The sequence below is a fragment of the Trichomycterus rosablanca genome, chromosome 13, assembly GCF_030014385.1.
Source record: "Trichomycterus rosablanca isolate fTriRos1 chromosome 13, fTriRos1.hap1, whole genome shotgun sequence".
In the NCBI taxonomy this organism is placed as follows: Eukaryota; Metazoa; Chordata; class Actinopteri; order Siluriformes; family Trichomycteridae; genus Trichomycterus; species Trichomycterus rosablanca.
Genome location: NC_086000.1, coordinates 31,347,051 through 31,372,528, shown reverse-complemented (window position 1 = coordinate 31,372,528; position 25,478 = coordinate 31,347,051). Strand labels below are relative to the sequence as shown.

General features: G+C 39.5%; 1 protein-coding gene across 5 annotated transcripts in view; it reads right to left on the bottom strand.

Moving 5' to 3' along the window:
• The window catches only part of kif6 (kinesin family member 6), a 133,051-nt gene that overhangs the window by 92,753 nt on the left and 14,820 nt on the right, over window positions 1–25,478 (bottom strand). For all 5 annotated transcript variants that reach the window (XM_063006998.1, XM_063006996.1, XM_063007000.1 and 2 more), the window contains exons 4-9: window positions 21,325–21,472; window positions 20,842–20,951; window positions 15,292–15,421; window positions 6,319–6,525; window positions 4,347–4,490; window positions 2,369–2,455 (exon numbers count right to left, since the gene is read on the bottom strand). In XM_063006998.1, the coding sequence (XP_062863068.1) occupies window positions 2,369–2,455; window positions 4,347–4,490; window positions 6,319–6,525; window positions 15,292–15,421; window positions 20,842–20,951; window positions 21,325–21,472 (826 nt within the window). The remainder of the gene's footprint in view (window positions 1–2,368; window positions 2,456–4,346; window positions 4,491–6,318; window positions 6,526–15,291; window positions 15,422–20,841; window positions 20,952–21,324; window positions 21,473–25,478) is intronic.

The following is a 25,478-nucleotide window of genomic DNA, read 5'->3' as shown; positions in this document are numbered from 1 at the left end:
CTCAGCGGACTCATCGCTCACAGCCAGGAGTCAGATTCAGAAGATGATTGATGGGACGCAGGCGAGACGGAAAAAGCCCACTGTATCTCCAAACACAGCGAGGGTTTACTGATCAACTTAGTAGTAATTTAATAAACACCGTGAGCCAAGTATGTCTGAATTTACATCATGACTCGACTCTTTGGCTCTGATTAACTGAAGATATGTGAGTGTAAAAACATGTGCAAACATTATTACACATTAAAATGATTTACTAACACAGTCCACAGAGAATTCAGTCAATTAAAAATTACCAACACAACTGTAACCACTAAATGAAAATGCAGTTTGAGGCCATTTGTATCTGAGAATGCGAATTCCAATTGACTGCAAATACATTCACACTGATCAGCCATAACATTAAAACCACCTCCTTGTTTATACACACATTGTCCATTTTATCAGCTCCACTTACCATATAGAAGCACTTTGTAGTTCTACAATTACTGATTGTAGTCCATCTGTTTCTCTGCATGCTTTGTCAGCCCCCTTTCACCCTGTTCTTCAATGGTCAGGACCCCCACAGGACCACCACAGAGCAGATATTATTTAGGTGGTGGATCATTCTCAGCACTGCAGTGACACTGACATGGTGGTGGTGTGTTAGTGTGTGTTGTGCTGGTATGAGTGCTCCCATATGGTAAGTGGAGCTGATAAAATGGACAGTGAATGTACAAACAGGGAGGTAGTTTTAATGTTATGGCTGATCAGTGTATTTGCACCCGCAGTTTAATTTACAAAACGTGGTTGCATATATACATAATTGCATTTATAAAATAACCACACAGCAGGTTATGATGATGACCTAATGCTCATTTTGCACAGCAGTTGCTAATATGACACACAATACTGTAGCAACATGACTGTGAGATTATAGAATATGTTAACATCAATTATAAAAATAGTCTCTAAAAAAATTAATTTATATCTCTTCGGTTAATATGTGAGTTTTGCACTTTACATTAAAATTGGGACAGAGTGTAAAATGCAATAAATTCAAAAATATGTAATTTCTTCATTATTATGAACCTTTATTTAACTGAAACATACAAAGATATGTATGTATAAATAATAACCATGATTTTTTACTAATTATAGTAATATACTAATTATTTTTTTTTACTTATTGTAGTTTATAAATATAAAGTTTTGAATTTGATACCTGCAGCACACCTAAGCAGAGCCTGTTGGGGCAGAGACATGTTTGCCGCTGTGTTCCATCACCTTTCAGACACTGTGTTCCATTCAGACACTTGCAACCAAGGAAAGTTAAACAGCTGTTTCCAAAGAATTGAAAACTGCAATTAATAGGATTAATTACAGTTTTCAATTCTTTGAAAACAGTTCATCCAGTGGATTTTTGCTCACTTTTGTCAGTTACAAATCCTCAGCTGTTTAACTTTCCTTGGTTGCAAGTGTCTGATTATTCAACAGGAAAGAGAGATCCAGACTGCAGGTGGGCAAGTCAAGCACGAGCACTTCGTGTCTTTGAAACCTCTTTCAGTGCAACTCGAAGCCTGACACATTGGTACTCCGCCCCAACAATATGTTTAAACATTAACTTGTTTGTGGTTGTAAGCAGGTATTGTTTTGTTTATATTTAGAAATGCGCATTTAAGACATTATGTGCATACATTTTAAATAAATATATTATTGGAAGTGTTTTAATTGGAATAAAAAAAAAATTCTCTTCACTGTATGTGCTGATGGGGCGGCACAGTGTCGCCTCACAGCAAGAAGGTCCTGGGTTCGATCCCCAGGTGGGGCGGTCCGGGTCCTTTCTGTGTGGAGTTTGCATGTTCTACCTGTGTCTGCGTGGTTTTACTCCGGGTGCTCCAGTTTCCTCCCACAGTCCAATGACATGCAAGTGAGGTGAATTGGAGACACTAAATTGTCCATGACTGTGTTTGATATTAAACTTGTGAACTGATGAATCTTGTGTAATGAGTAACTACTGTTCCTGTCATGAATGTAACCAAAGTGTAAAAACATGACGTTAAAACCATAAAAGATTTGAATGAAAACATGATGCAAATGATGAAGCTGATTTAGGTAACAGTCATGTAGAACATTTGGAACAGTAATTAGAGGTGTAAATAAAGTCGTTTAGAACCAAATTCTGAAGTGGTAGCTCAGTGGTTAAGGTACTAGACTGTTGTTCATAATAGTGACTTAGACATGCTAGGCAGAATGTATAAAACTTCACATGTAAGACATGACATGGTCCTAGAAATAAATGCACATTTTAAAACTTGAAAACAAAACAGGACAGAAAGACAAAAATTGGTAATAAGAGTAACAACAAAAAAGGACAAACGACCAGACTCACCAGTGCTGGGTCCAGTTCCTCATTGAGAAGAGCTTCGTTTTTAATCAAAGCCACTCTCTGAGCAAAACGACAAGTGGAGATCGACTCCTGAAAACAGATCCAGATTAACATGAGATTAGAAACCATTTATTTAGAATTTATTTACCTCAAAATGAACTAAATCATCCAGAACAGAGTCATAGAGACCACCAGAGAACTAGAAGCACAAGGCAGAAATAAACCCTGGACACAGTTCACTCACTGACTCCCAACAGACATAGCTAATCATGTCTGTGTAGGCTCCTGGCCGGTCGATAGCACAGATGAGATTCAAACTTTGATCTCAGCAGTGGTTGTCAAGCAAATTTAGACTGATGTGCCACCTGAGTGCCACGCCTTTTTAATGATTCTTCTTTTTTAAGATGACACAGAGTGACACTGACATGACTGCCAAGTGAGGCGGTTGGCCCCGAGGTTAAACTGGTGATAATAAAATACATACTGGCACTGGATTTTACTTTAACTTGTTCTGCAAATCATAACTGTCATACTTGTCAGTTTTGAAAGTTGTTGAACTTGCTTTTTTCGATGCCTCTTTTTCACATTTGACATTTTAAGGCGATAACATTTCATGCCCCGTCAGTGCTTATGCCAGAGATGTTCACAAGTCCCAAGTCTTTAGGCTATAGTCTGAGTCAAGTCACAAGTCTTTAGGCTAGAGTCCGAGTCAAGTCACGAGTCTTTAGGCTAGAGTCTGAGTCAAGTCACGAGTCTTTAGGCTAGAGTCTGAGTCAAGTCACAAGTCTTTAGGCTATAGTCCGAGTCAAGTCACGAGTCTTTAGGCTAGAGTCTGAGTCAAGTCACAAGTCTTTAGGCTATAGTCCGAGTCAAGTCACAAGTCTTTAGGCTATAGTCCGAGTCAAGTCACGAGTCTTTTGGCTATAGTCCGAGTCAAGTCACGAGTTTTTAGGCTATAGTCCGAGTCAAGTCACAAGTCTTTAGGCTATAGTCCGAGTCAAATCACAAGTCTTTAGGCTAGAGTCTGAGTCAAGTCACAAGTCTTTAGGCTAGAGTCTGAGTCAAGTCACAAGTCTTTAGGCTAGAGTCTGAGTCAAGTCACAAGTCTTTAGGCTAGAGTCTGAGTCAAGTCACAAGTCTTTAGGCTAGAGTCCGAGTCAAGTCACAAGTCTTTAGGCTAGAGTCTGAGTCAAGTCACAAGTCTTTAGGCTAGAGTCTGAGTCAAGTCACAAGTCTTTAGGCTAGAGTCTGAGTCAAGTCACAAGTCTTTAGGCTAGAGTCTGAGTCAAGTCACAAGTCTTTAGGCTAGAGTTCGAGTCAAGTCACAAGTCTTAAGGCTAAAGTCCGAGTCAAGTCACAAGACAATATAATATACACAAAACATATATTGGAAATGTAGCGTAGAAATAAACAAATAATATGTTCCACCTTTCCGGGAAGTCTTTCTACAAGACTTTGGATTGTGTCTGTGGAGATTTGTGCCCATGATGTCAATAGAGTTAGAATTAGGTCAGGCACTGATGTTGGAAAAAACAGGGCTTAGAATCTGAGTTTAATAAATTCCAAAAGTGTTCAGTTAGGTTGAGTCCAAGGCTCTACATAAGCAACTGGAGCTCCATTGCACACAACTAGTCAAACCATGACTTTAGACATAAAGCCTGTCTTTGTGCTCAGGGGCATAATAATGCTCAAAGAGAAAATGGAATTCCCCAAACTGTTGCTACAATGTTGAGAGCATATCATCATTTTTCATACACCTGTTAGCAACGGAACAGTGGCAACATCTACATTTATTCACTAGGAGGGGTGTCCACATACTGTACTTTTGAACATATGTGTATTCAGTTCTTGTACTAAATGAGTTCTAAATTCAGACTACAGCAGCATTTTGAAGATCCTGACAGAAGAAGAATCACATCTGATCCAAGTCTGCAGTACATACAGTGTAAACAGTTCAGTGTTAAACATAAGAAAGCATTACATCAACGTTCCTCTTCTCTACTGACACGGTGGCGATCATGGTGGTCATGCAGTTGCCTCCCAAACTGTCCCTCAGAACAGAGGTCATCATAGAGTTCCTGTACGGGATGTGAGAGCGATTCTTCTCAGACAGGGCTGTGATCACCTGTAGTGAAGCCAAACAATTCATTAGTACATCTAAGCAGAACTGATAAGGTTTCAAACAATGGTATATCATTCAAAACTCATTAGACAAAATCATTAGGCAAAAATTACACATTTAACAGAAAACTCCAGCAATGGTGCTTCATTTCAGCACCTTCGTTAATCACGTTAACTGTGAGCTTATTGGACATTCCATTAAAAAAATGGTATTAAAATACAGTGACCTCAATGTGATATGTTAAGCTACAACAGCAGCCAAGGTATATCTGTGGGAATTTGGGACAGTGGTAGTGTAGTGAGTACAGCTTTGGGCTATCAACTGAAAGGTTGAGAGTTCGAATCCCAGCTCTACCATGCAGCCACTGTTGGGCCCTTGAGCAAGGCCATTAACCCTCTCTACTACAGGGACCCTGCGCTCTGATATGTGAAGAAAGAATTTCATTGTACTATACAGTACGTCTGTATATGTATAAATGACAAATAAAGGCTTCCTATTTGTGGTCATTCGGTCAAAAGAGCATTATTTTGGCCTGGTAATTATGCTGTTTAGGAAAGCCTCAATTGATGTTCCGGTTCAGTTCAAAGCTGTTCAGTGGGGATGAGGTCAGGACTCTGTCCAGGAGACTAGAGTTTCTTTAAACCAAACTTCCTCATGTCTTTATAGAGCTTGCTTTGTTCACTAAACTGCTGCTGCAAAGTTAAAAGCATTAATTACCTGTTTATAAATTATTTAAACTTGGGCTGTCACACGCCAAATTTTTTTAATCGAGATTAATCGTGATTAATTTGGTTCTTTAATCGCGATTAAAAAATTTAATCGACTGCAAAAATAACTAAACAAAATTTGAACAGTTATGCACATTTTAATTTCAAGAACAAATTTACCAATAAATTATGGTAAAATTATTACATCTAAATTATCTTTAGAAAGCCAGTCACTGCCTATATAGAATTGTTAACAGCTACCCATCATTCACCAGTTATCTAAAATGTCTGTTCACATTATCTGGCAAAAGTGAGGATCTTTTCTGTTCATAACCCTGCCACTGGAAACAGGCGCTCAGGGCACTACAATGAACCATTTATAGAAGCAACACGTATAACATCATTTAGACCCACATCGTTAACTATGTTAAAGCATCTACATGCGATCCATTTAACACCAGTGTTTATAATGTTCCCACGATGTGTACAGTTCATGGGCTTTCCATCCAAATTCTTCTGAAATAAAGTCATATTTTGCCTGTAACGTGGATCCATGCACGCAGACGCCTGACGAGACAAATGCGGCTTTGACCAAAGATGATATTAAAGCGTCAATCAATAACTGTAATTTTGTCTACTGACGATTACTCACTTCTTGAAAACAAAAAATATTATTCAAAATGCCCTATACTTCACAATATGTAGCAGCAGCAGCTCGAGTAATTTGTAACTCACGACCGCAAACTGGATAAAGACCTGTGTTATCGTTATACAGTATAAACACAATGTTGCTGTGTTAAAGCAGCGCAAATGACCAGAGATGCATGTTTCAAGCGGTAAAAACATAGCCCAATAAAAAACGTTTGATTAAAATTTGTAATCTCTATTAATTTTTTTTATCGCGATTAAAATTTGAACGCGTTAATTAACGCGATTAATGACAGCTCTAATTTAAACAATCGTTAGCAACTGTTCAGGTTGGAACACATGAATTCAAAAAGTAGGGGTGTCCCAATACTTTTGTGCATATAGTGTATGAGTGGGTCCTGTCTGTTTTAGCATTCTATATTACCTTTTAGTATGATCGTTAGTTAAACCACTATCACTGTGGTGTGTCCACTGACCTGTTCGAGGTAGTGCAGAGACAGATTGATGTATTTAGCCTCAGTAAGGGTCTGACCCCCCACCCCACTCTTCCCCACTCTCTCAGAGCCAGCCAGGTCCACCAGGTGCAGTTTGGAGCGGCGGAGTGTCGCCGAACCCGGTTCTCGGCTGCACAGGTGGATAGTGAAGATGCAGTGAGAACGAGTGGAGGCCTGATTCATCGGAGTCTGAAAGAATAGCAGAACAACACAGAACAGATGAGAAGACTAAAAATGACCACACTAGCCGCAAGAAGAGAATACACCATTACATCACGCATATATTTACTGGAGGCGAGGATAAAACCCAGATCCCTAGGACTCATGATGCTTAGCAGCACTCACTTACCAGCTTTATTACTATACCACCAATAGAAAACAAGTCATATTTACTAGAAAAAAAGCACAATAAAACAGGATGTGTGGGTGCAGCATAACAACATGTGCTCTGGGAGCCTGAGTTCAAATCTCATCACTATTCAGTATATGAAAATGTTCAATTGAGTTTAGCGTGTTCCAAAGTGGAGTTGCTGCCTTATACAGGGTAGGGTAGCTCAATGGTTAAGGTACTGTACAAGTGATCAGAGGGTTGCTGGTTTTGTCCCCACCACACAATATTGCTAGTGTTGGGCCCTTCAGCAAGGCCCCTAACCCTCAATTGACTGCTTTTGAAAAAAAAAAAAAAAAACTAAATATAAATGATGTAATGAGGGTAACACTCTACATGACCAAAAGTATTTGGACACCTGACCATGAGCTTGTTGGACATTTCAATTCAAAACAAATTATATTACGATAAAGTGACCTCTATGTGAGCTCTTCAGCTATACCAGTCACTCTTTCAAGAAGGCCTCTCACAAGACTTTGAACTATGTCTGTGGGAATTTGTGCCCAGCCATATGTATTGATATAAATAAAGAAAGCCTCAATTGATGTTCCAGTTAATTCTAAAGCTGTTAAGTGGGGGTGAGGTCAGACATTGGAACAAAACTTTTATGTCTTTATAGATCTTGCTTTGTGTACAGGGGCACAGCCATGCTGGAACAAGAAAGGGCATTCCCTAAACTGTTGCTGCAAAGTTGGAAGCACTTAATTACCTTTATATAATTGATATAACTACAACAGTTGCTAACAGGTGTAATAAAACACATGAATTCAAAAATTAGAAGAGGTGTCCCAATAAGTTTGTCCATATAGTGTATTGAAAGTACACCGATCAGCCATAACATTAAAACCACCTCCTTGTTTCTACACTCACTGTCCATTTTATCAGCTCCACTTACCATATAGAGGCACTTTGTAGTTCTACAATTACTGACTGTAGTCCATCTGTTTCTCTACATACCTTTTTAGCCTGATTTCACCCTGTTCTTCAATGGTCAGGACCCCCACAGGACCACTACAGAGCAGGTATTATTTAGGTGGTGGATCATTCTCAGCACTGCAGTGACAATGACATGGTGGTGGTGTGTTAGTGTGTGTTGTGCTGGTATGAGTGGATCAGACACAGCAATGCTGCTGGAGTTTTTAAATACCGTGTCCACTCACTGTCCACTCTATTAGACACTCCTACCTAGTTGGTCCACCTTGTAGATGTAAAGTCAAAGACGATTGCTCATCTGTTGCTGCTGTTTGAGTTGGTCATCTTCTAGACCTTCATCAGTGGTCACAGGACGCTGCCCACGGGACGCTGTTGGCTGGATATATTTTTGGTTGGTGGACTATTCTCAGTCCAGCAGTGACAGTGGGGTGTTTAAAAACACCATCAGCATTGCTGTGTTTGATCCACTCATACCAGCACAACACACACTAACACACCACCACCATGTCAGTGTCACTGCAGTGCTGAGAATGACCCACCACCCAAATAATACCTGCTCTGTGGTGATCCTGGGAGATAAAGCATGCAGAGAAATAGATAGAGGAAACAAGGAGGTGGTTTTAATGTTATGGCTGATCAGTGTATTTTAGGTCTCTATTTAATGTTTATTTTTTGAGCCCTTTATAAATAGTTTTTTTTTTCTAGATTAGTTTTTCCTTTAACATTCATTTGTTTTCCATTTTTCCATCAATTTAGCCTTCTTAAATTAAACGTACATCAATGATTTTTAATAGTTCAGTATATTTTAGGTCTCAATTAAATTTTGATCTCTAGTTATGAAATCTAAATGTGTCATGACTGTTGTCAGGTGGTTTCTATATGTCTATTTATAGTGTTTCTTAAATGGTATAACCCCGGGGCTCAAGCTTGTAGACGGATCATTATTTGCCGTGCGTAAATCAAACCCCGCATCCGGTCACTCCGCCTGTGTGTTTGGTCTGCGCTCTGTTTTTGGACGATCGGTTCTACATGTTCCATTACTGTTGTCCTGGTGAGGATGTTTGTTGGACGTTGGGCTCTGTGCTTGCTGATTAATTCCACAGTCTTCCTGGTTCACGTCTCCTCGGTGATGGAAGAATGTGGTGTATCTGTGCTTCTGCATGGTGCTTTTCAAGTTTTTCCTGGACTATGTGGGTTTTGGTTTCCTCCCACCTGGGTTGAATCTTCGCCTTCAGTCAGGGTCAGAACAGATGAACATGTTTTCTAGATGTCAGTGTGGGTTGCCTCTTAGTACACTGGTTTATGTAAAAGGTGAATTGGCTAATCTTAATTGGAGAAAGTAAATGTGGTGAGTGTGTGAATCCAGGTAGACTGATAGAACCTGATAAGGATTAAGCAGAAGATAAACTGGAGATTAAGCAGAAGATAAACACACAATATTTGCTACAGGTAGAACACCGCCAAGAGTATGTGGACACCTGATTATAATCACCTTTGTAAGACATAAGACATTCCGTCACTTTTAACTTGTATTCAATCTTAAAAATATTGAATGAGCATGCTTAGATCATATATTGATCGGACATACAAATCTTAGCTGTGCTATCAACCTTGCTGTGCACCCAACAGGTAAAACTGGCTGAGCCTGATGGAGGGAAGTCAATAGGGTTCCTTTATTATGTTGCAAGGTGACCTCTGCTGGTTGGCCAAGGTGCCTGCAGGAGGGGTGGATGCACAAAGCAGCAGAGCATTAATTTCCTCTTTTTCTGTATGTGAGACTATATAATAATTATTATTATACACACTGATCAGCCATAACATTAAAACCACCTCCTTGTTTCTACACTCACTGTCCATTTTATCAGCTCCACTTACCATATAGAAGCACTTTGTAGTTCTACAATTACTGACTGTAGTCCATCTGTTTCTCTGCATGCTTTGTTAGCCCCCTTTCATGCTGTTCAGCACAGATCTGTTTAAAATCAGATCCACGAAGCAGTGCACAAAAAGACGACTGATCTGAATACTTTCTGAATGTGGTGTACGCGTTTATTAAAAATGTATTTAAACTTTTAGCATGAGCTGTACATTACAGAAACCATTTGATTGTGTGACTGATGTAGTTGTGTTTGATCTAAAATAGTTCAGTACAGAAATAGACCAGAGTGGAACCCTGTAGTAAACGTTTACTGCATCAGCACAGTCCATAGTACGTCATCTATACACACACACACACACACACACACACACACACACACACACACACACACACACACACACACACACACACACACACACACACACACACACACACACACACACACACACACACACACACACACACACACTAGTCTTTTATGTGTTTAGGCTCCAGGGCTTCCCTCTGCTTTGATGTCTGACTGAGGCTACACTCACTCTTTCATCTATTACTCATTAGATCATGTATTCCATTGATCTGGATTAAGATCTGCCTTTTGTCTCTGTGGTTTGGTCTGATATCATTTGGTTATTTTTGCCAATGATAAAAGAACCTCATTCAAATGACTCTTTTTGGTTTGCCAGTCATAAGTCACACACACACTGGCCACAATGGTCATCGACGCAAATGTTGGGCAGATGTTAAGGTGCTGATCTAAGGCTGTGACGCACATTATTGATGCTTGTAATAATGCTACTCGCTCACTTGCTTCCCCTTTTACTAAGATCTCTTTTGGTATTGCAGGTATTGTTTTTGCCATCGGTTAGTCTAAACATAATCTGGACCAGCTTTCATCAGAGCAATGTAGAACTGTATTGTTGGAATACCTTAAGTTTGCCCTAGCTAGCTATAACGTTTCCATTCATCACTTTTAATTCTATCTTTGCATTTCCCACCTTTTCCCACCCAATCAAGTCATATCTAATTCCCTAACTAACTATTTTCATAGCATGCTTTGCTCCCACCCTGACTTAAGAGAGCTCAGGCTATCACGCGCCTCCTCCTACATGACTGTCCATTTTATCAGCTCCACTTACCATATAGGAGCACTTTGTAGTTCTATAATTACTGACTGTAGTCCATCTGTTTCTACGTACTTTTTTTAACCTCTTTTTACTCTGTTCTTCAATGGTCAGGACCCCCGCAGGACCACCACAGAGCAGGTATTATTTAGGTGGTGGATCATTCTCAGCACTGCAGTGACACTGACATGGTGGTGGTGTGTTAGTGTGTGTTGTGCTGGTATGAGTGGATCAGATACAGCAGCGCTGCTGGAGCTTTTAAATACCGTGTCCACTCACCGTCCACTCTGTTAGACACTCCTACCTAGTTGGTCCACCGTGTAGATGTAAAGTCAGAGACGATCGCTCATCTATTGCTGCTGTTTGAGTTGGTCATCTTCTAGACCTTCATCAGTGGTCACAGGACGCTGCCCACAGAGCGCTGTTGGCTGGATATATTTTTGGTTGGTGGACTATTCTCAGTCCAGCAGTGACAGTGAGGTGTTTAAAAACAGCATTGCTGTGTCTTATCCACTCATACCAGCACAACACACACTAACACACCACCACCATGTCAGTGTCACTGCAGTACTGAGAATGATCCACCACCCAAATAATACCTACTCTGTAGTGGTCCTGTGGGGGTCCTGTGGGGGTCCTGACCATTGAAGAACAGCATGAAAGGGGGCTAACAAAGCATGCAGAGAAAAAGGTGGACTACAGTTAGTAATTGTAGAACTACAAAGTGCTTCTATATGGTAAGTGGAGATGATAAAATGGACAGTGAGTGTAGAAACAAGGAGGTGGTTTTAATGGCTGATCTGTGTATAACTAGAAGCTAAAATAATAGTAAAGTTTTTTTTTTTTAACTTTACTGAATACCACAGTATGTTTTTGCAGTATTACCCACCCGAATGTTCTTCACATTATCATCTTTTCTGAGCTGTACACATGGCACATGGTCGGCTTTGTGGCTTTTTAAACCAAAAACTGCTGAGCAAAAATGTCCCAAATTATAAAGAAAACAGCCACACATCAATATCTACTGAAATCAAAACCTACTGGTGCAAAACTAATATTTTTCTTTAATGTTATGAATTATTCTACATCACAACTCTTACGAATGCATGGGTGGCACGGTGGCTAAGTGGGTAGCACTGTCGCCTCACAGCAAGAAGGTCCTGGGTTCGATCCCCAGGTGGGGCGGTCCGGGTCCTTTCTGTGTGGAGTTTGCATGTTCTCCCCGTGTCTGCGTGGGTTTCCTCCGGGTGCTCCGGTTTCCTCCCACAGTCCAAAGACATGCAAGTGAGGTGAATTGGAGATGCTAAATTGTCCATGACTGTGTTCGATATAAACTTGTGAACTGATTAACCTTGTGTAAAGATAAACTACCGTTCCTGTCATGAATGTAACCAAAGTGTAAAACGTGACGTTAAAATCCTAATAAACAAAACAAACAAACTTACGAATGCATTAAACAGACTGACCCCTGCCTGCACCCCCGGCCACACACTCAAATTCACCAAGAGCCCAAACAAGCTTATGCAAGACACATTTCTAACCAGGTGGGAAATATATTCAGGGAAGAAATATTCAGAATTTTGTTTATTCTGGTGAACAGGGGGTCGTTTGCTGACCTGGAAGAGGTGGGCGGTCAGGCCTTTAGACCTCATCATTTCTCATCGCAGTGATCGAGTTAGACCACAAAGGGATGCTACTAAAGCAGTGCTTGTTCTTAATACAGTGATTCTTTAAAGTACAGGACCCAAAGGAATTTAACAACAAATAGCACCAATGGTACTACATAGAGTACAAAGTCAGTATAAAAAACATCTCAAGACCTGAATCTGTCACATTGCAGAACACTTCGTCTCCAGTGATGCTTGATCAGTTCAGTAAAACAGTCCCACTGACTGTGGTCTTTGTGCTGTTGAGTCACTGTGTGTATTCTTAACAACGCTCATGTTCAGATAAAAGTGCAGCTGTTAAATCCATCTAGGATTAAATGCATGATGATTTCAAAAAAAGTGATATAATCAATCATGAAATGTTTTCCTTGCTGTAAATCCAACAGCAAGTCCTGAACAGAATGTAACAAAGAAAATAACTAACCAGTGTTCTGCTGCCAGTCAATTATTTATTTATTTATTTGAGTTTTACGCCACTTTATACACATGATTGTGTTATTTATGGCATGATCAGTGTTATGTTTAAGTAATTTTTCCTTGTTTCTATTTGTCCATTTATATTTTTGTTTTCATTTTTGTTCCTGTCAGGACGTTTAGGATTGCTCTTGTGTTTTCTTGGTTGAGGGTTTCTTTAACAGTTCCAGGTATGTGTAGATGCTGTCTCTCTCTGATATATCTGGGGTATTCGATTAGAATATGTTTTATTATGAGTGGCATCTGTGTTTGGCATCTTTTACATGTTGGGGTATTGTCTCCTTTTATTAAGTAATGGTGGGTGATTTTTGTATGACCTTTTGTATGGCCTTTGAACTTTCGTGCTGGTACAGACTTTTGACAGTATCTTGAAAGGCAAACACTGAAACTAGTTAACAGCCTTTCCAGAAATATAAAGGCTGTTACAGTCACAATGGTAAAGCTCCATATTAATGATCATGACTTTTCTAATAGTATGTCCAACAGGCTCATGGTCACCCTAGTGAAAAAAAAGTGTACTTAATAGTACTTAAAATATACTAAGATTCGTCTAAGTATGCTATAAATAAACTAGCAAATGTCTGTACTTATTTCAAACATGTTAAAAATATATTAATATCATACTTTGAGCAAGTAAACTTCTATCAAACTTTTCGAAGGTTATCAAAAAGTATACTTTTAATAAATACATTACCATGAAGTATACTTTTAGTTAAATTTAAGTTTAATTTAATTTAATATACTTCTTAAATACTTGTTTTCATAATAGATGTTTGGTATATTTTTGCAAAGAATGTTAAACAATTTGTATTTTTTAACATGAAGTTATTTATTGGTACAATAGTAAAACGTTTTTAGTATTTTTGTTATTTTAAAATATAATAATTTTAAAAATATTTCAGCATTCTTTAATTCTAATATGGAAAATAAATTAATTCTATTAAAGAACATATTCAGGTACTGTTTAATACTATGTTATGTATTTTTACTTTGCATGTAATTAATTGAGTTCACATGATGCTGTGATTATACTTGCAAAGAATTCACTACATAAATATTCATTCAGTGTATTTGAATGAACGAGTTAAAATTTAAATTCCAAGTGTATTTTAAAGTGACTAGAACTCACAATAAAGCGTTAACAACAAACATCTTTATGTCTAGTCATAAGGAATCCATAAGGTAGGTATTACTACACCAGTGGCGGCTGCTGGTCTTTCAAAGAGGGGAAGCTCATTGTCGGCTTACATCATAAAATGTGTCAATATATTTATATATAAATGTATAAATTCTCCCCTTTGTTAGTTTTCAAGAAAATGGCATGAAATGGGTTGCAGTTTGTCTTCCGACTTCACTCGCAAAATCCGCGATGGTACTGAAGCTCCCAGCGACAGCTGTCAATCAAAACGGGATTCAGCCTTTCGACTGATCCTCCAATCATCTTGCAGAAGCTCAGCGTCCAGACCCGCCCACAGCCCCATTCACCCCCAGAGACGCTCAGCGTCCGGGGGCGGGACAAAATCGTGGCATTTATCCAATGACCGGCAATGACCGCCCATGCAGCCCCATAGAAGCAAAGAGACGTCTCGCGTCTGCTAAAAGTCTCAAAACCACCTTGAAACATAAAAAATTAACGACCCCTACTGGTTGATGGTTACAATTCAGAGGTCAGTGCCTGGCTGATAAGTTCTGCTATGAACTACAACGAATCGAGTCTAGAAAGACAGGAAGTGTAAGCACATTTTTTTATTTTAAAATAAATATTTTTTAAGTCTATTTTTAATATATTTTTAATGTACTCCAAGTGCACTTGGAATACTGATTAAGTGTGCTTCAATTTCACTTTAAGTGTATGTGAAACATGGAATTAAATACACATGCAGTAGTATACTTAAGTTGAATTAAATATACTTAAAATAGTCTCAATTTAGTACAGTTTAGTTCACTTAATACAATTAAAGTTGAGCTTTTGTATTATTTTTGTACAACTAAAGTATATTAAGTACAAAAATAGTTGTTCCATTTTAGCACTCTAAGTGTATTGATCATTAGTGTGACAATAATACACTTTAGTGCACTTTAGCATATTGAAGATTAGTTTACTTAAGTATACTTTTTTTTTCACCAGGGCAGGCATCCACATCCTGACCAAATAGTGTTTCTACTGCTGTATACTGTAGTTATTCTATTTAAATTTAAATTGTAATTTCTACAATACCTTATCCCAGTATTTAACCCCTATTATCACTTTATGTTTGTATCCCCAACACAATTATTTGTTACACAGAATAAAGATCAGGTTGCCTGCTGGTAGATTTTGCTATTTAATGACAGCATGTAAGTCAATAATAATTCATAAAAGGGAGAAAGTAACAGCAGCTGTCAACATTAAAGTGTGAAAAACAAAGCATTGAGAACTTTTACTACGTACAGCAATACAGGTGGTTAAAAATCATTTTGGGGGGTGTTTGATATGTTAGGTACTTTGCTTACCTCTGCAATCATGCGATTGGTGTCACCCAGAAAGAGTAAATTTAGAGCTTCTTCTTCATTGGTTGATGGCTGCAGTGACAGGTTCTTCAGGTGAATATTCTGCTCTGGATCTTCCATTATTGTTACCTTACTAAAGAAAATAAAAACAAAGACAATCATCAAGCACAAGACATTAAAAAGTGACATTATTTTTACCCTCATTACCAATTTTCACCCACACAACAGCTACCAAACCAAATGTAAAAGAACAACAAATGCTTGTTCTAGATTGTGTGGTGTCGCACATTAAACTGCAGTGTTCAGCACTTTCTGAAACCTCAGGGCACTTTAATGTATTCATAACTATTAAACATCATACATGCTTTATCAAATAAACCAGTCAGAAATTGATATTACAAATCAGCTATTCATATAACAAAAATACCTGCTATCAGCTAAGTAAAAGGAATAACTAAACTGCTTCAGTAATGGGCTATACAGCCTCTGTGGTGGTCCATACTGCTTCAGTGATGGTACAGCTTCACTGATTGGCTAAACAGCTTTAGCAATGGGCTATACTGCTTCACTGCTGAGCTATACTGCTTCACTGACTAGCTATAGAGCTTCAATGATGAGCTATAATGCTTTACTGATGGGTTACACAGCTTGAATGATGAGCTATAACATTTTACAGATGGGCTATACCTGCTTTAGTGATTGGCTGCACACCTTCACTGATGGGCTATACAGCTTTAGTTATGAGCTATACTGCTTCACTGATGGGCTACACAGCTTCAGTGATAGACTATACAGCTTTAGTAATGGGCTACACATCTTCACTGATAGACTATACAGCTTCAGTGATGGGCTATACAGCTTTAGTTATAAGCTATACTGCTTCACTGATCGGCTATACTGCTTCACTGATCGGCTATACTGCTTCACCAATGGGCTATGCTGCTTCACCAACGAGCTGTTCTGCTTCACTGATCAGCTGTACTGCTTCACTAATGCGCTATACCACTATAGTAATGGTACCACTTTACTGATGGGCTACACAGCTTTACTGATGGGCTATACAGCTTAACTGATGGGCTATACAGCTTTAGTTATGAGCTATACTGCTTCACTGATGGTCGATACCACTTTAGTGATGGTACCACTTTACTGATGAGCTACACAGCTTCACTGATGGGCTATACAGCTTTAGTTACAAGCTATACTGCTTCACTGATGGGCTATACTGCTTTACTGATTGGCTACACTGCTTCACTGATGGGCTATACCGCTTCACTGTTTGACTAGTTTAAAATGTATCTGGTTCTTTTATCTTCTATTAATTTATTTCTGTTTTTACATATATATATATATTATTTTGTTTTAGTAATCTCAAGTAAGCTATTTCTTTAATTTTTACTTTTCTAAACAGATAAATAATCCTTCAGCTTAGCATTGTACCGATGCACATCCTACAACACCCAACACATGCTTTATCCATCAAGCAGAGGCTACTAATGTGATAATGAAGTGACAAGGTTCCTCAAAACATACAAATAAATTACTCCTCATGTTCATTGGTTGAGGTTTCAGCGATGGCTTTTACAGCTGCTGCAAGCTGCCTTTTAACCAACAGCTTCACTACATTTACATGTACTACTATCCAACTGCTCACAGTGTCAGCTACTTTCTAACTGTCTACATGCTGATTCAAATATGAGAACGGAATCATTGTGATATTATACTGAGTATATTTGTTTAAATTAAAAAAATGAAAATAGAAAAGCATACAGACGTAGCTGCAAAAAAAGTTTGTGATCCTGATCGTAAAGTTCCCACTTGCTGTACCCATGCTGGCCGGCAGGGGGGTGGAGGAACAACTGTCTATAAACTGCACTTCAAAGCATTATCAAAGTTATTGAAGAATGTTACTTGGTACAACTGGTTGGATTAAAGGTTTTAATATTCTGACACAAGGTCTTTATAAATAATATTACATTGCTTTTAATAGAAATCTGGTTTGCCTAAGAATGTGTTATAGCTGGGATTCTGAACTCCCCGAGTTTGAATCGAGTTAGGGGCAGGGGTAGCTCAGCATTTAAGGTACAGGTCTAGGGCAGTTGTAGCCTAGCAGTTAAGGTACTGGACTAGTAATCAGAAGGTCGTTGGTTCAAGCCCCATCACTGCCAGGTTGCTGCTGTTAGGCTCTTGAGCAAGGCCCTCAACCCTCACTTGCTCAGACTGTATACTGTCACACAACTAAGTCACTTTGGATAAAGGAGTTTGCTAAATGCCGAAAATGTAATCGGAAGGTTCCTGGTTCAAGCCCCACATCTGCCAGTGTGCAACTTTCAGACCCTTGAGCAAGGTCCTTAACCCTCGATTGCTTACAATGTATACAGTCTCAATTGTAAGTTGCTTTGGATAAAGGCGTCAGCTAAATGCAAAAAATGTGGGCACAATTGGCAATGCCCGCAGCAGACAAAATTGACCACTAAAGTCTGCTGGGTGGGAAAAGACTGGACTTAAAAAAGGGGTGGGGTCTTCAACGCTGTGTAAGGACCCTGGTTAGTAGCCAAAGATCATTGCATGAAAGCTGGCCTTACATGTGAATCCACCAAAATACAGACAAAAAAGAGGGGGTCGGTGGACTGGAGAGAGCATGTGTCGGGCTAATATACCCTCCTAAGACATGATCATGAAACCCAGCAGCAGAAGAGGATTTGGCTAAGTTAAACTGGAAGAAAAAGGGGAGAAAATGCATAAATAAAATAGCAACAAAAAAAAGAATGTGTTATAAGGGCACTATGGTGTGTCCAGGTGGTGCAGCGGGATATTCCGCTAGCACACCAGCGCCGAGATTCTGAACTCCTCGGTTTGAAACATTGTCACCGGTCGGCTGGGCACCATCTAGTGGGCATAATAGACACGGTTCTGTGCAGAGTGCATGGGTAAAAAAGGGTTCCGCTAAGGGCTGCGTGCGGGTCTGAGGAGGCGTGAGCAGCAATATACCCACCTCGACTGCAATCTGAGATCCCCCAGCAACGGAAGACAAATTGACTATGCTAAATTGGGCGAAAATGGGAGAAAATGCATAAATTAACTAGAAAAAAAAAATAATGGCACTATGTGGGAACCCTTTAAAATCTTATATAAAATGTATAGTAGGCTTATTTTAGCTATAATTTTAACATTTTTCTGAGGCACCTAGGCAACAACAATACATAAGACAGTGAGTAAAGAGAAAACGTTCTACTTGCAAGCTTAAATTTTAGTACCCTCGATCCTTGAAAGTTTAGCCTGTGTGGTCAGAAGTGGGCATTGTCTATTTCTAGCAGCATGTAATTAGTGGGACTGAAGGCCTTGAGCTGGATCCCCAGCGCAAGACAGCAGGACAATTTAGTAACACACATGAATCCAATCTTATGACAAAAGCTTTTGTATTTATTAAGTAATAAATCAATAAGCTTTATAAAGTCCCAAAGAAAAAAGAGGGAGAAAGAAGAGATAAAGAGGCAACATAACTCAGAAAGCAAGTAATAACAGCACCAGCAGACAGTGTACGCTTTCAGCAGCACTTTATGTTATATTGCAGCCCACAGGCACAACTAAATAAAATTTCTGACCTGCGGTTGACACGGGTCTTATCCAGTACAGTCACTGAAACATGGTGTTACGTTACAATCCTGCTCAAACATGTGACTGCACACAAATATTATATAAACCGATGCAATGTCGAATACTTAATATCTAAGTTAATACAGATGCCGCAAAATTAAACTCTAGCACTTTTCAAGCACCAATTTATTGCTTTCAAGACCTACAAACATTTACATTACATTTACATTTTTGGCATTTAGCAGACGCTTTTATTCAAAATGACTTACAGTACTAAGACAGTATATTGTCTAAGCAATTAAGAGTTAAGGGCCTTGCTCAAGGGCCCAACAGTGACAACCTAGCAGTGGTGGGGCCTGAACCAGTGACCTTTCGATTACTAGTCCAGCACCTTAACCACTAAGCTACAACTGCCCAACAAACAAAAGATCAATCCCCCAACAACTAACGCTAGTTTATTGTACAATAATATTAAACTTTCTTTTTATTTAATTGCCAATATTAACCATATTTCATCCTATGACATCCTATGGTTGCCAGTTTCCACTTACTGACTGTTTTAATCATTTGACAGCTAATAACAGGAGAGTAGCGGCTAACATGCTCCTTACAAGACACAAAGCCACCAACCACACACTGTCAACTTCTATAACTCGCACAACAACCACTTACTGTTAATCAGACATTTGCTTGCTGCATGGTCCACTTCCGCTTTAGTTTCTGGACAGATGGTCTTACATTTTCCTCAAGCACCCTCTGATACAGTGAAGAATTCATCGTGGGTTCTATGTATAATGGAGAGCTTGCCAGGCCCTGCTGCTGCAAAGCAGCCCCAAACCATGACATTTCATCCTCCATGCTTCACAGTTGGTATGAGGTTCTTGTGCTCAAATGCTGTGTTTGGTTTGCGCCAAACATGTCTTCTGTTACTGTGCCCAAATAATTCAGCTTTGGATTCATCTGTCCAAAGCACATTGTTCCAGAAGTCCTTTGTCTGTGTGTTTTCTGGTAAACTTTAGTCTTGCCCTGATGCTTTTTTTTTACAGCAAGGGTTTCCTCCTTGCACACCTCCCATGAAAATCAAACTTGTGTAGTCTCTGATGGTAGATGCATGTACCTTGACATCAACTGTGGCAAGAGCTAGCAGTAGGTCCTGTGATGACATTGTAGGATTATTGGAGACTTCTTTACGCGCCTGACCTGACCATGTTGGCAGTTGTTTTAAATGTTCTCCACTTGTACATTATTTTCCAGACAGTGGAACGGCTGATTTCTAACTGTTTAAGATCTTTTTAAATCCCTTCCCAGACTCATATGCATCTACAACCTTCTTTCTGCAGGCCTCAGATCTCACCATGGTGATAACACTCACTTCAACAATCAAGAGCAAACCAAACTAATGTCTGAGGTTTAAATAAAACTCCAATGTCCTCTAACGATGGTCTAATCATTGCAGCTGATGTGGTGCACCTGATTCTAATTTTAGACGGTTTAAGTAGTAATAAAAGTGGGGGTGTACTAACTTTTTCCTCACAATAAATTTCCATTTTTGTTCATTACATTTCACACCTTGTGTTTAAAAGTAATTTGTAACATTTTTTTTGTTTAGTTACATAAGCTCCATCTCTCGGTACTGTTCAAATGAAGCTCAAATGTCCATATGTTTAAATATGTTCAAAAAGACAAAGGTTTTCATGGGGTGTCCTAACTTCTTCACATGACTGTGTATATACAGTTGTATGTGTGTCGTTTTGAACATATTTAAACATATGGACATTTGAGCTTTATTTGAACAGTACTGAGAGATGGAGCTTATATAACTAAACAAATAAAATGTGTGAGGAAGGGGGTTGCCATGTAACCTCAGTAAAAACCTTTCTCCACTGTAGCAGTTGTAAAAGCTGAATTATTACATGCTATATTACTAGAAAATAAAATACAGATGCTGATACGTACGGTAAATCCTCCAGATTGGACGCTTCATGCCGTGGATCAAGAAGATCGTATCCCACCTCATTGTAGATCTCTAGGTATGATACGTGGGTGGTATACACCATACTACTGTCCTGAAAAAAGCACTGGTTTTATGATGGAATAATTGCTAAAAGAACACTGGTTTATGCAGGGCAGACATGGTACTACAACATTAAAAATTGAGCACAATGGCTTCATTATCTAAACCAATCATAACTGCCATTAAGAGCTAAACACGCTGTTGAAAGAATGTTGTGGAAAGCATTTAATTGGTTTTAAACACATGAATGCTGGGTTTTGCCAATCACCAACCAGATTTTGGTTTGCTCTGAACACAGAACTAATAATGTCCAGCTTTAACCAGCAATGGATTAGTATATGACAGAATGAACCAGCTTAGAAAGCCTTAGAGAGCTTGGTGCATTTTTTAGCAGGTTGCTGAATTAAAAGAAGAAAACCACTAACCTGGCTAAAATGTTGGTACAGGTAGGACAGGGTTCTGGGGATGATGCCTCGGTCACTGTAGCGTTCAGCACCACCGGTGATGGTGAAGGTCTTTCCACTGCCAGTCTGCCCATAGGCAAAAATAGTGCCATTGTAGCCTGCCAACACACTGAGCACAGATACACCACATGGTTAACACAAGCGTTAGGCAAAGACACCCACTGACCATTTATCAATGATATGTGGACACCTAAGAAGCATTTTCCCATTCATATTTTACTTGAAGTGTAAGGTGTCTGGGACCTTTTTTAGAAGTAATGCATAACTTTCTGTTTTACTGGTGTATATACACCGATAAAGCATAACATTACGACCACCTTACTAATATTGTGTTGGTCCCCTTTTTGCTGCCAAAACAGCCCTATCCTGTCAAGGCATGGACTCCACTAGACCCCTGAAGGTGTGCTGTGGTATCTGGCACGAAGATGTTATCAGCAGATCCTTTTAACTCCTGTAAGTTGCGAGGTGAGGCCTCCAAGGATCAGACTTAACTCTAGCACATCCCACAGATGATCGATTGGATTGAGATCTGGTAAATTTGAAGGCCAAGTTAACACCTCAAACTGATTGTTGTGCTTCTCAAACCATTCCTGAACCATTTTTGCTTTGTGGCAGGGTGCATCATCACCGTTTCCATGAAAGGGTGTACATGGTCTGCAACAGTGATTAGGTAGGTAGTACGCGGCAAAATAACATACTCATGGATGGCAGGACCCAAGGTTTCCCAGCAGAACTTTGCCCAAAGCATCACACTGCCTCCGCTGGCTTGCCTTTTTTCCCATAGTGTATCCTGGCCATCCACGTGATGTAAAAGAAAACGTGATTCATCAGACCAGGCCACCTTCTTCCATTGCTCCGTCACCTAGTTCTGATGCTCACGTGCCCATTGTTGGCGCTTTCGGGGGTGGACAGGGGTCAGCATGGGCACCCTGACTGATCTGCAGCTATGCAGCCCCATACGCAACAAACTGTGATGCACTGTGTATTCTGACACCTTTCTATCAGAACTAGCATTAACTTCTTAGCAGTAGCTTGTAGGAAAAGTTACAAAGTTTAGCCTGGAGACAGGCTTACGACTACAAGCCAGAGCACTAAACCAGTACAAATTGCATTAAACATTTTCCAGTTTGGCACCACAGCAAGCCTTTAGAGTGACATTCAGGAAATGTCAAACTAACAGGCTCTTAACTAGACGGAACGTCAATAAATACTTTGCAAAAATAGAATAAATAAAAAAAATCCTTTCCTTAGTAGCAACCACACCAGATAATCAGCAGCCAACATACTAAAATGAACAATGTCAAACAAAAAAACCTACCATACCACAAAAATATTATTTACGCAGATCTTTCATCACAGGTGTCTGTAAAGTGGGTGTAATGGTTACTGTGTGGGTGTGAGTGTTTAGTTTGGATGTTATTCAGTGGAGCTCTTGGAATAGCAGCAGCTCGAAGACCTACAGATGGAGAACTTTAAATCTCTGGGTTTAAATACTGAAAGGCCATAACTTACCATCACCACATCTTATCTTAAATGACATTAAATCAATACAGGCATAAATAACTAAGCTATTTTTAAAGGATAAATGTGGTACAAAGAACAGTCATCAGACCACAAGACAAGTATTGGCTTATTACTGATAAATCTAAACTAGCATCTAAATCTAAACTTAATTCACACTGTGAGACTGCTATATTTTTATCACAGAGGCAGTATATTCAGTACAAGCATAATTTATTTAAATAAGGAAAGATCTATAAACTGTAACTAATAGTCAAGCTGTCTCACTAAAAATCTGATACACCAGGTATGGGTTGTTGAGTCAGAAACATTTATTTTGTTGTTTTTTCGGAATGTTGTAACATAATTCTGATAATTAAGTTGGTTAAATGGTTTCCCACTCGCTATAAACATCCACTTTATTACATATCATATAATTACGTCTAGACCCAAAGAGATATGTTACATCTGTACAAGGACACAGGAAAGGGAATTCCTTAAACCAATACTAGACCCATATAATTAATTTTATATAGTTCATACACCTGTTGGCAAAGTGTGGGGATCAATAAAGATCTAAATTTCTATATAATCTATATATCTATATCTATATATCTATGTCTATAGCTATATCTATCTACAGTGTATCACAAAAGTGAGTACACCCCTCACATTTCTGCAAATATTTCATTATATCTTTTCATGGGACAACACTATAGACATGAAACTTGGATATAACTTAGAGTAGTCAGTGTACAACTTGTATAGCAGTGTAGATTTACTGTCTTCTGAAAATAACTCAACACACAGCCATTAATGTCTAAATAGCTGGCAACATAAGTGAGTACACCCCACAGTGAACATGTCCAAATTGTGCCCAAATGTGTCGTTGTCCCTCCCTGGTGTCATGTGACAAGGTCCCAGGTGTAAATGGGGAGCAGGGCTGTTAAATTTGGTGTTTTGGGTACAATTCTCTCATACTGGCCACTGGATATTCAACATGGCACCTCATGGCAAAGAACTCTCTGAGGATGTGAGAAATAGAATTGTTGCTCTCCACAAAGATGGCCTGGGCTATAAGAAGATTGCTAACACCCTGAAACTGAGCTACAGCATGGTGACCAAGGTCATACAGCGGTTTTCCAGGACAGGTTCCACTCGGAACAGGCTTCGCCAGGGTCGACCAAAGAAGTTGAGTCCACGTGTTCGGCGTCATATCCAGAGGTTGGCTTTAAAAAATAGACACATGAGTGCTGCCAGCATTGCTGCAGAGGTTGAAGACGTGGGAGGTCAGCCTGTCAGTGCTCAGACCATACGCCTCACACTGCATTAACTCGGTCTGCATGGTCGTCATCCCAGAAGGAAGCTGACGCACAAGTAAGCCCGCAAACAGTTTTCTGAAGACAAGCAGTCCAAGAACATGGATTACTGGAATGCCCTGTGGTCTGACGAGACCAAGATAAACTTGTTTGGCTCAGATGGTGTCCAGCATGTGTGGCGGCGCCCTGGTGAGAAGTACCAAGACAACTGTATCTTGCCTACAGTCAAGCATGGTGGTGGTAGCATCATGGTCTTGGGCTGCATGAGTGTTGCTGGCACTGGGGAGCTGCGGTTCATTGAGGGAAACATGAATTCCAGCATGTACTGTGACATTCTGAAACAGAGCATGATCCCCTCCCTTCGAAAACTGGGCCTCATGGCAGTTTTCCAACAGGATAACGACCCCAAACACAACCTCCAAGATGACAACTGCCTTGCTGAGGAAGCTGAAGGTAAAGGTGATGGACTAAACCCAATTGAGCACCTGTGGCGCATCCTCAAGTGGAAGGTGGAGGAGTTCAAGGTTCCTAACATCCACCAGCTCCGTGATGTCATCATGGAGGAGTGGAAGAGGATTCCAGTAGCAACCTGTGCAGCTCTGGTGAATTCCATGCCCAGGAGGGTTAAGGCAGTGCTGGATAATAATGGTGGTCACACAAAATATTGACACTTTGGGCACAATTTGGACATGTTCACTGTGGGGTGTACTCACTTATGTTGCCAGCTATTTAGACATTAATGGCTGTGTGTTGAGTTATTTTCAGAAGACAGTAAATCTACACTGCTATACAAGTTGTACACTGACTACTCTAAGTTATATCCACGTTTTAGTTCTATAGTGTTGTCCCATGAAAAGATATAATAAAATATTTGCAGAAATGTGAGGGGTGTACTCACTTTTGTGATACACTGTATCTATCTACAGTATATACAGCACAGTGTAAGTACAGTAAACACAGTAAACAGAGTAAACATCACCTGGCTAATACCATCCATTCTGTATACAGCCAAATACAGAAATATCATCAAAGAAAGCGTCCTTGAAAAGACCGGAAGATGGCAGTTATCAAAAGCTCACAATCCAGTCTGACAAAGGATGTAACATAAAGAATGGGATAAACTGCCCAAATCTCAGTGTGAAAAACTTGTAGAGACATATTCATGAGGACTTGCAACTGGCTGTAAGCACTGGGGCTTTGACAAATTACTTAATAAAATATCTGAGCCCCTTTGTGAAAAAGTGCAATTATATTCATTTAAAATCAAAACCACAGCAAATCAAGGGGTCGGGATAC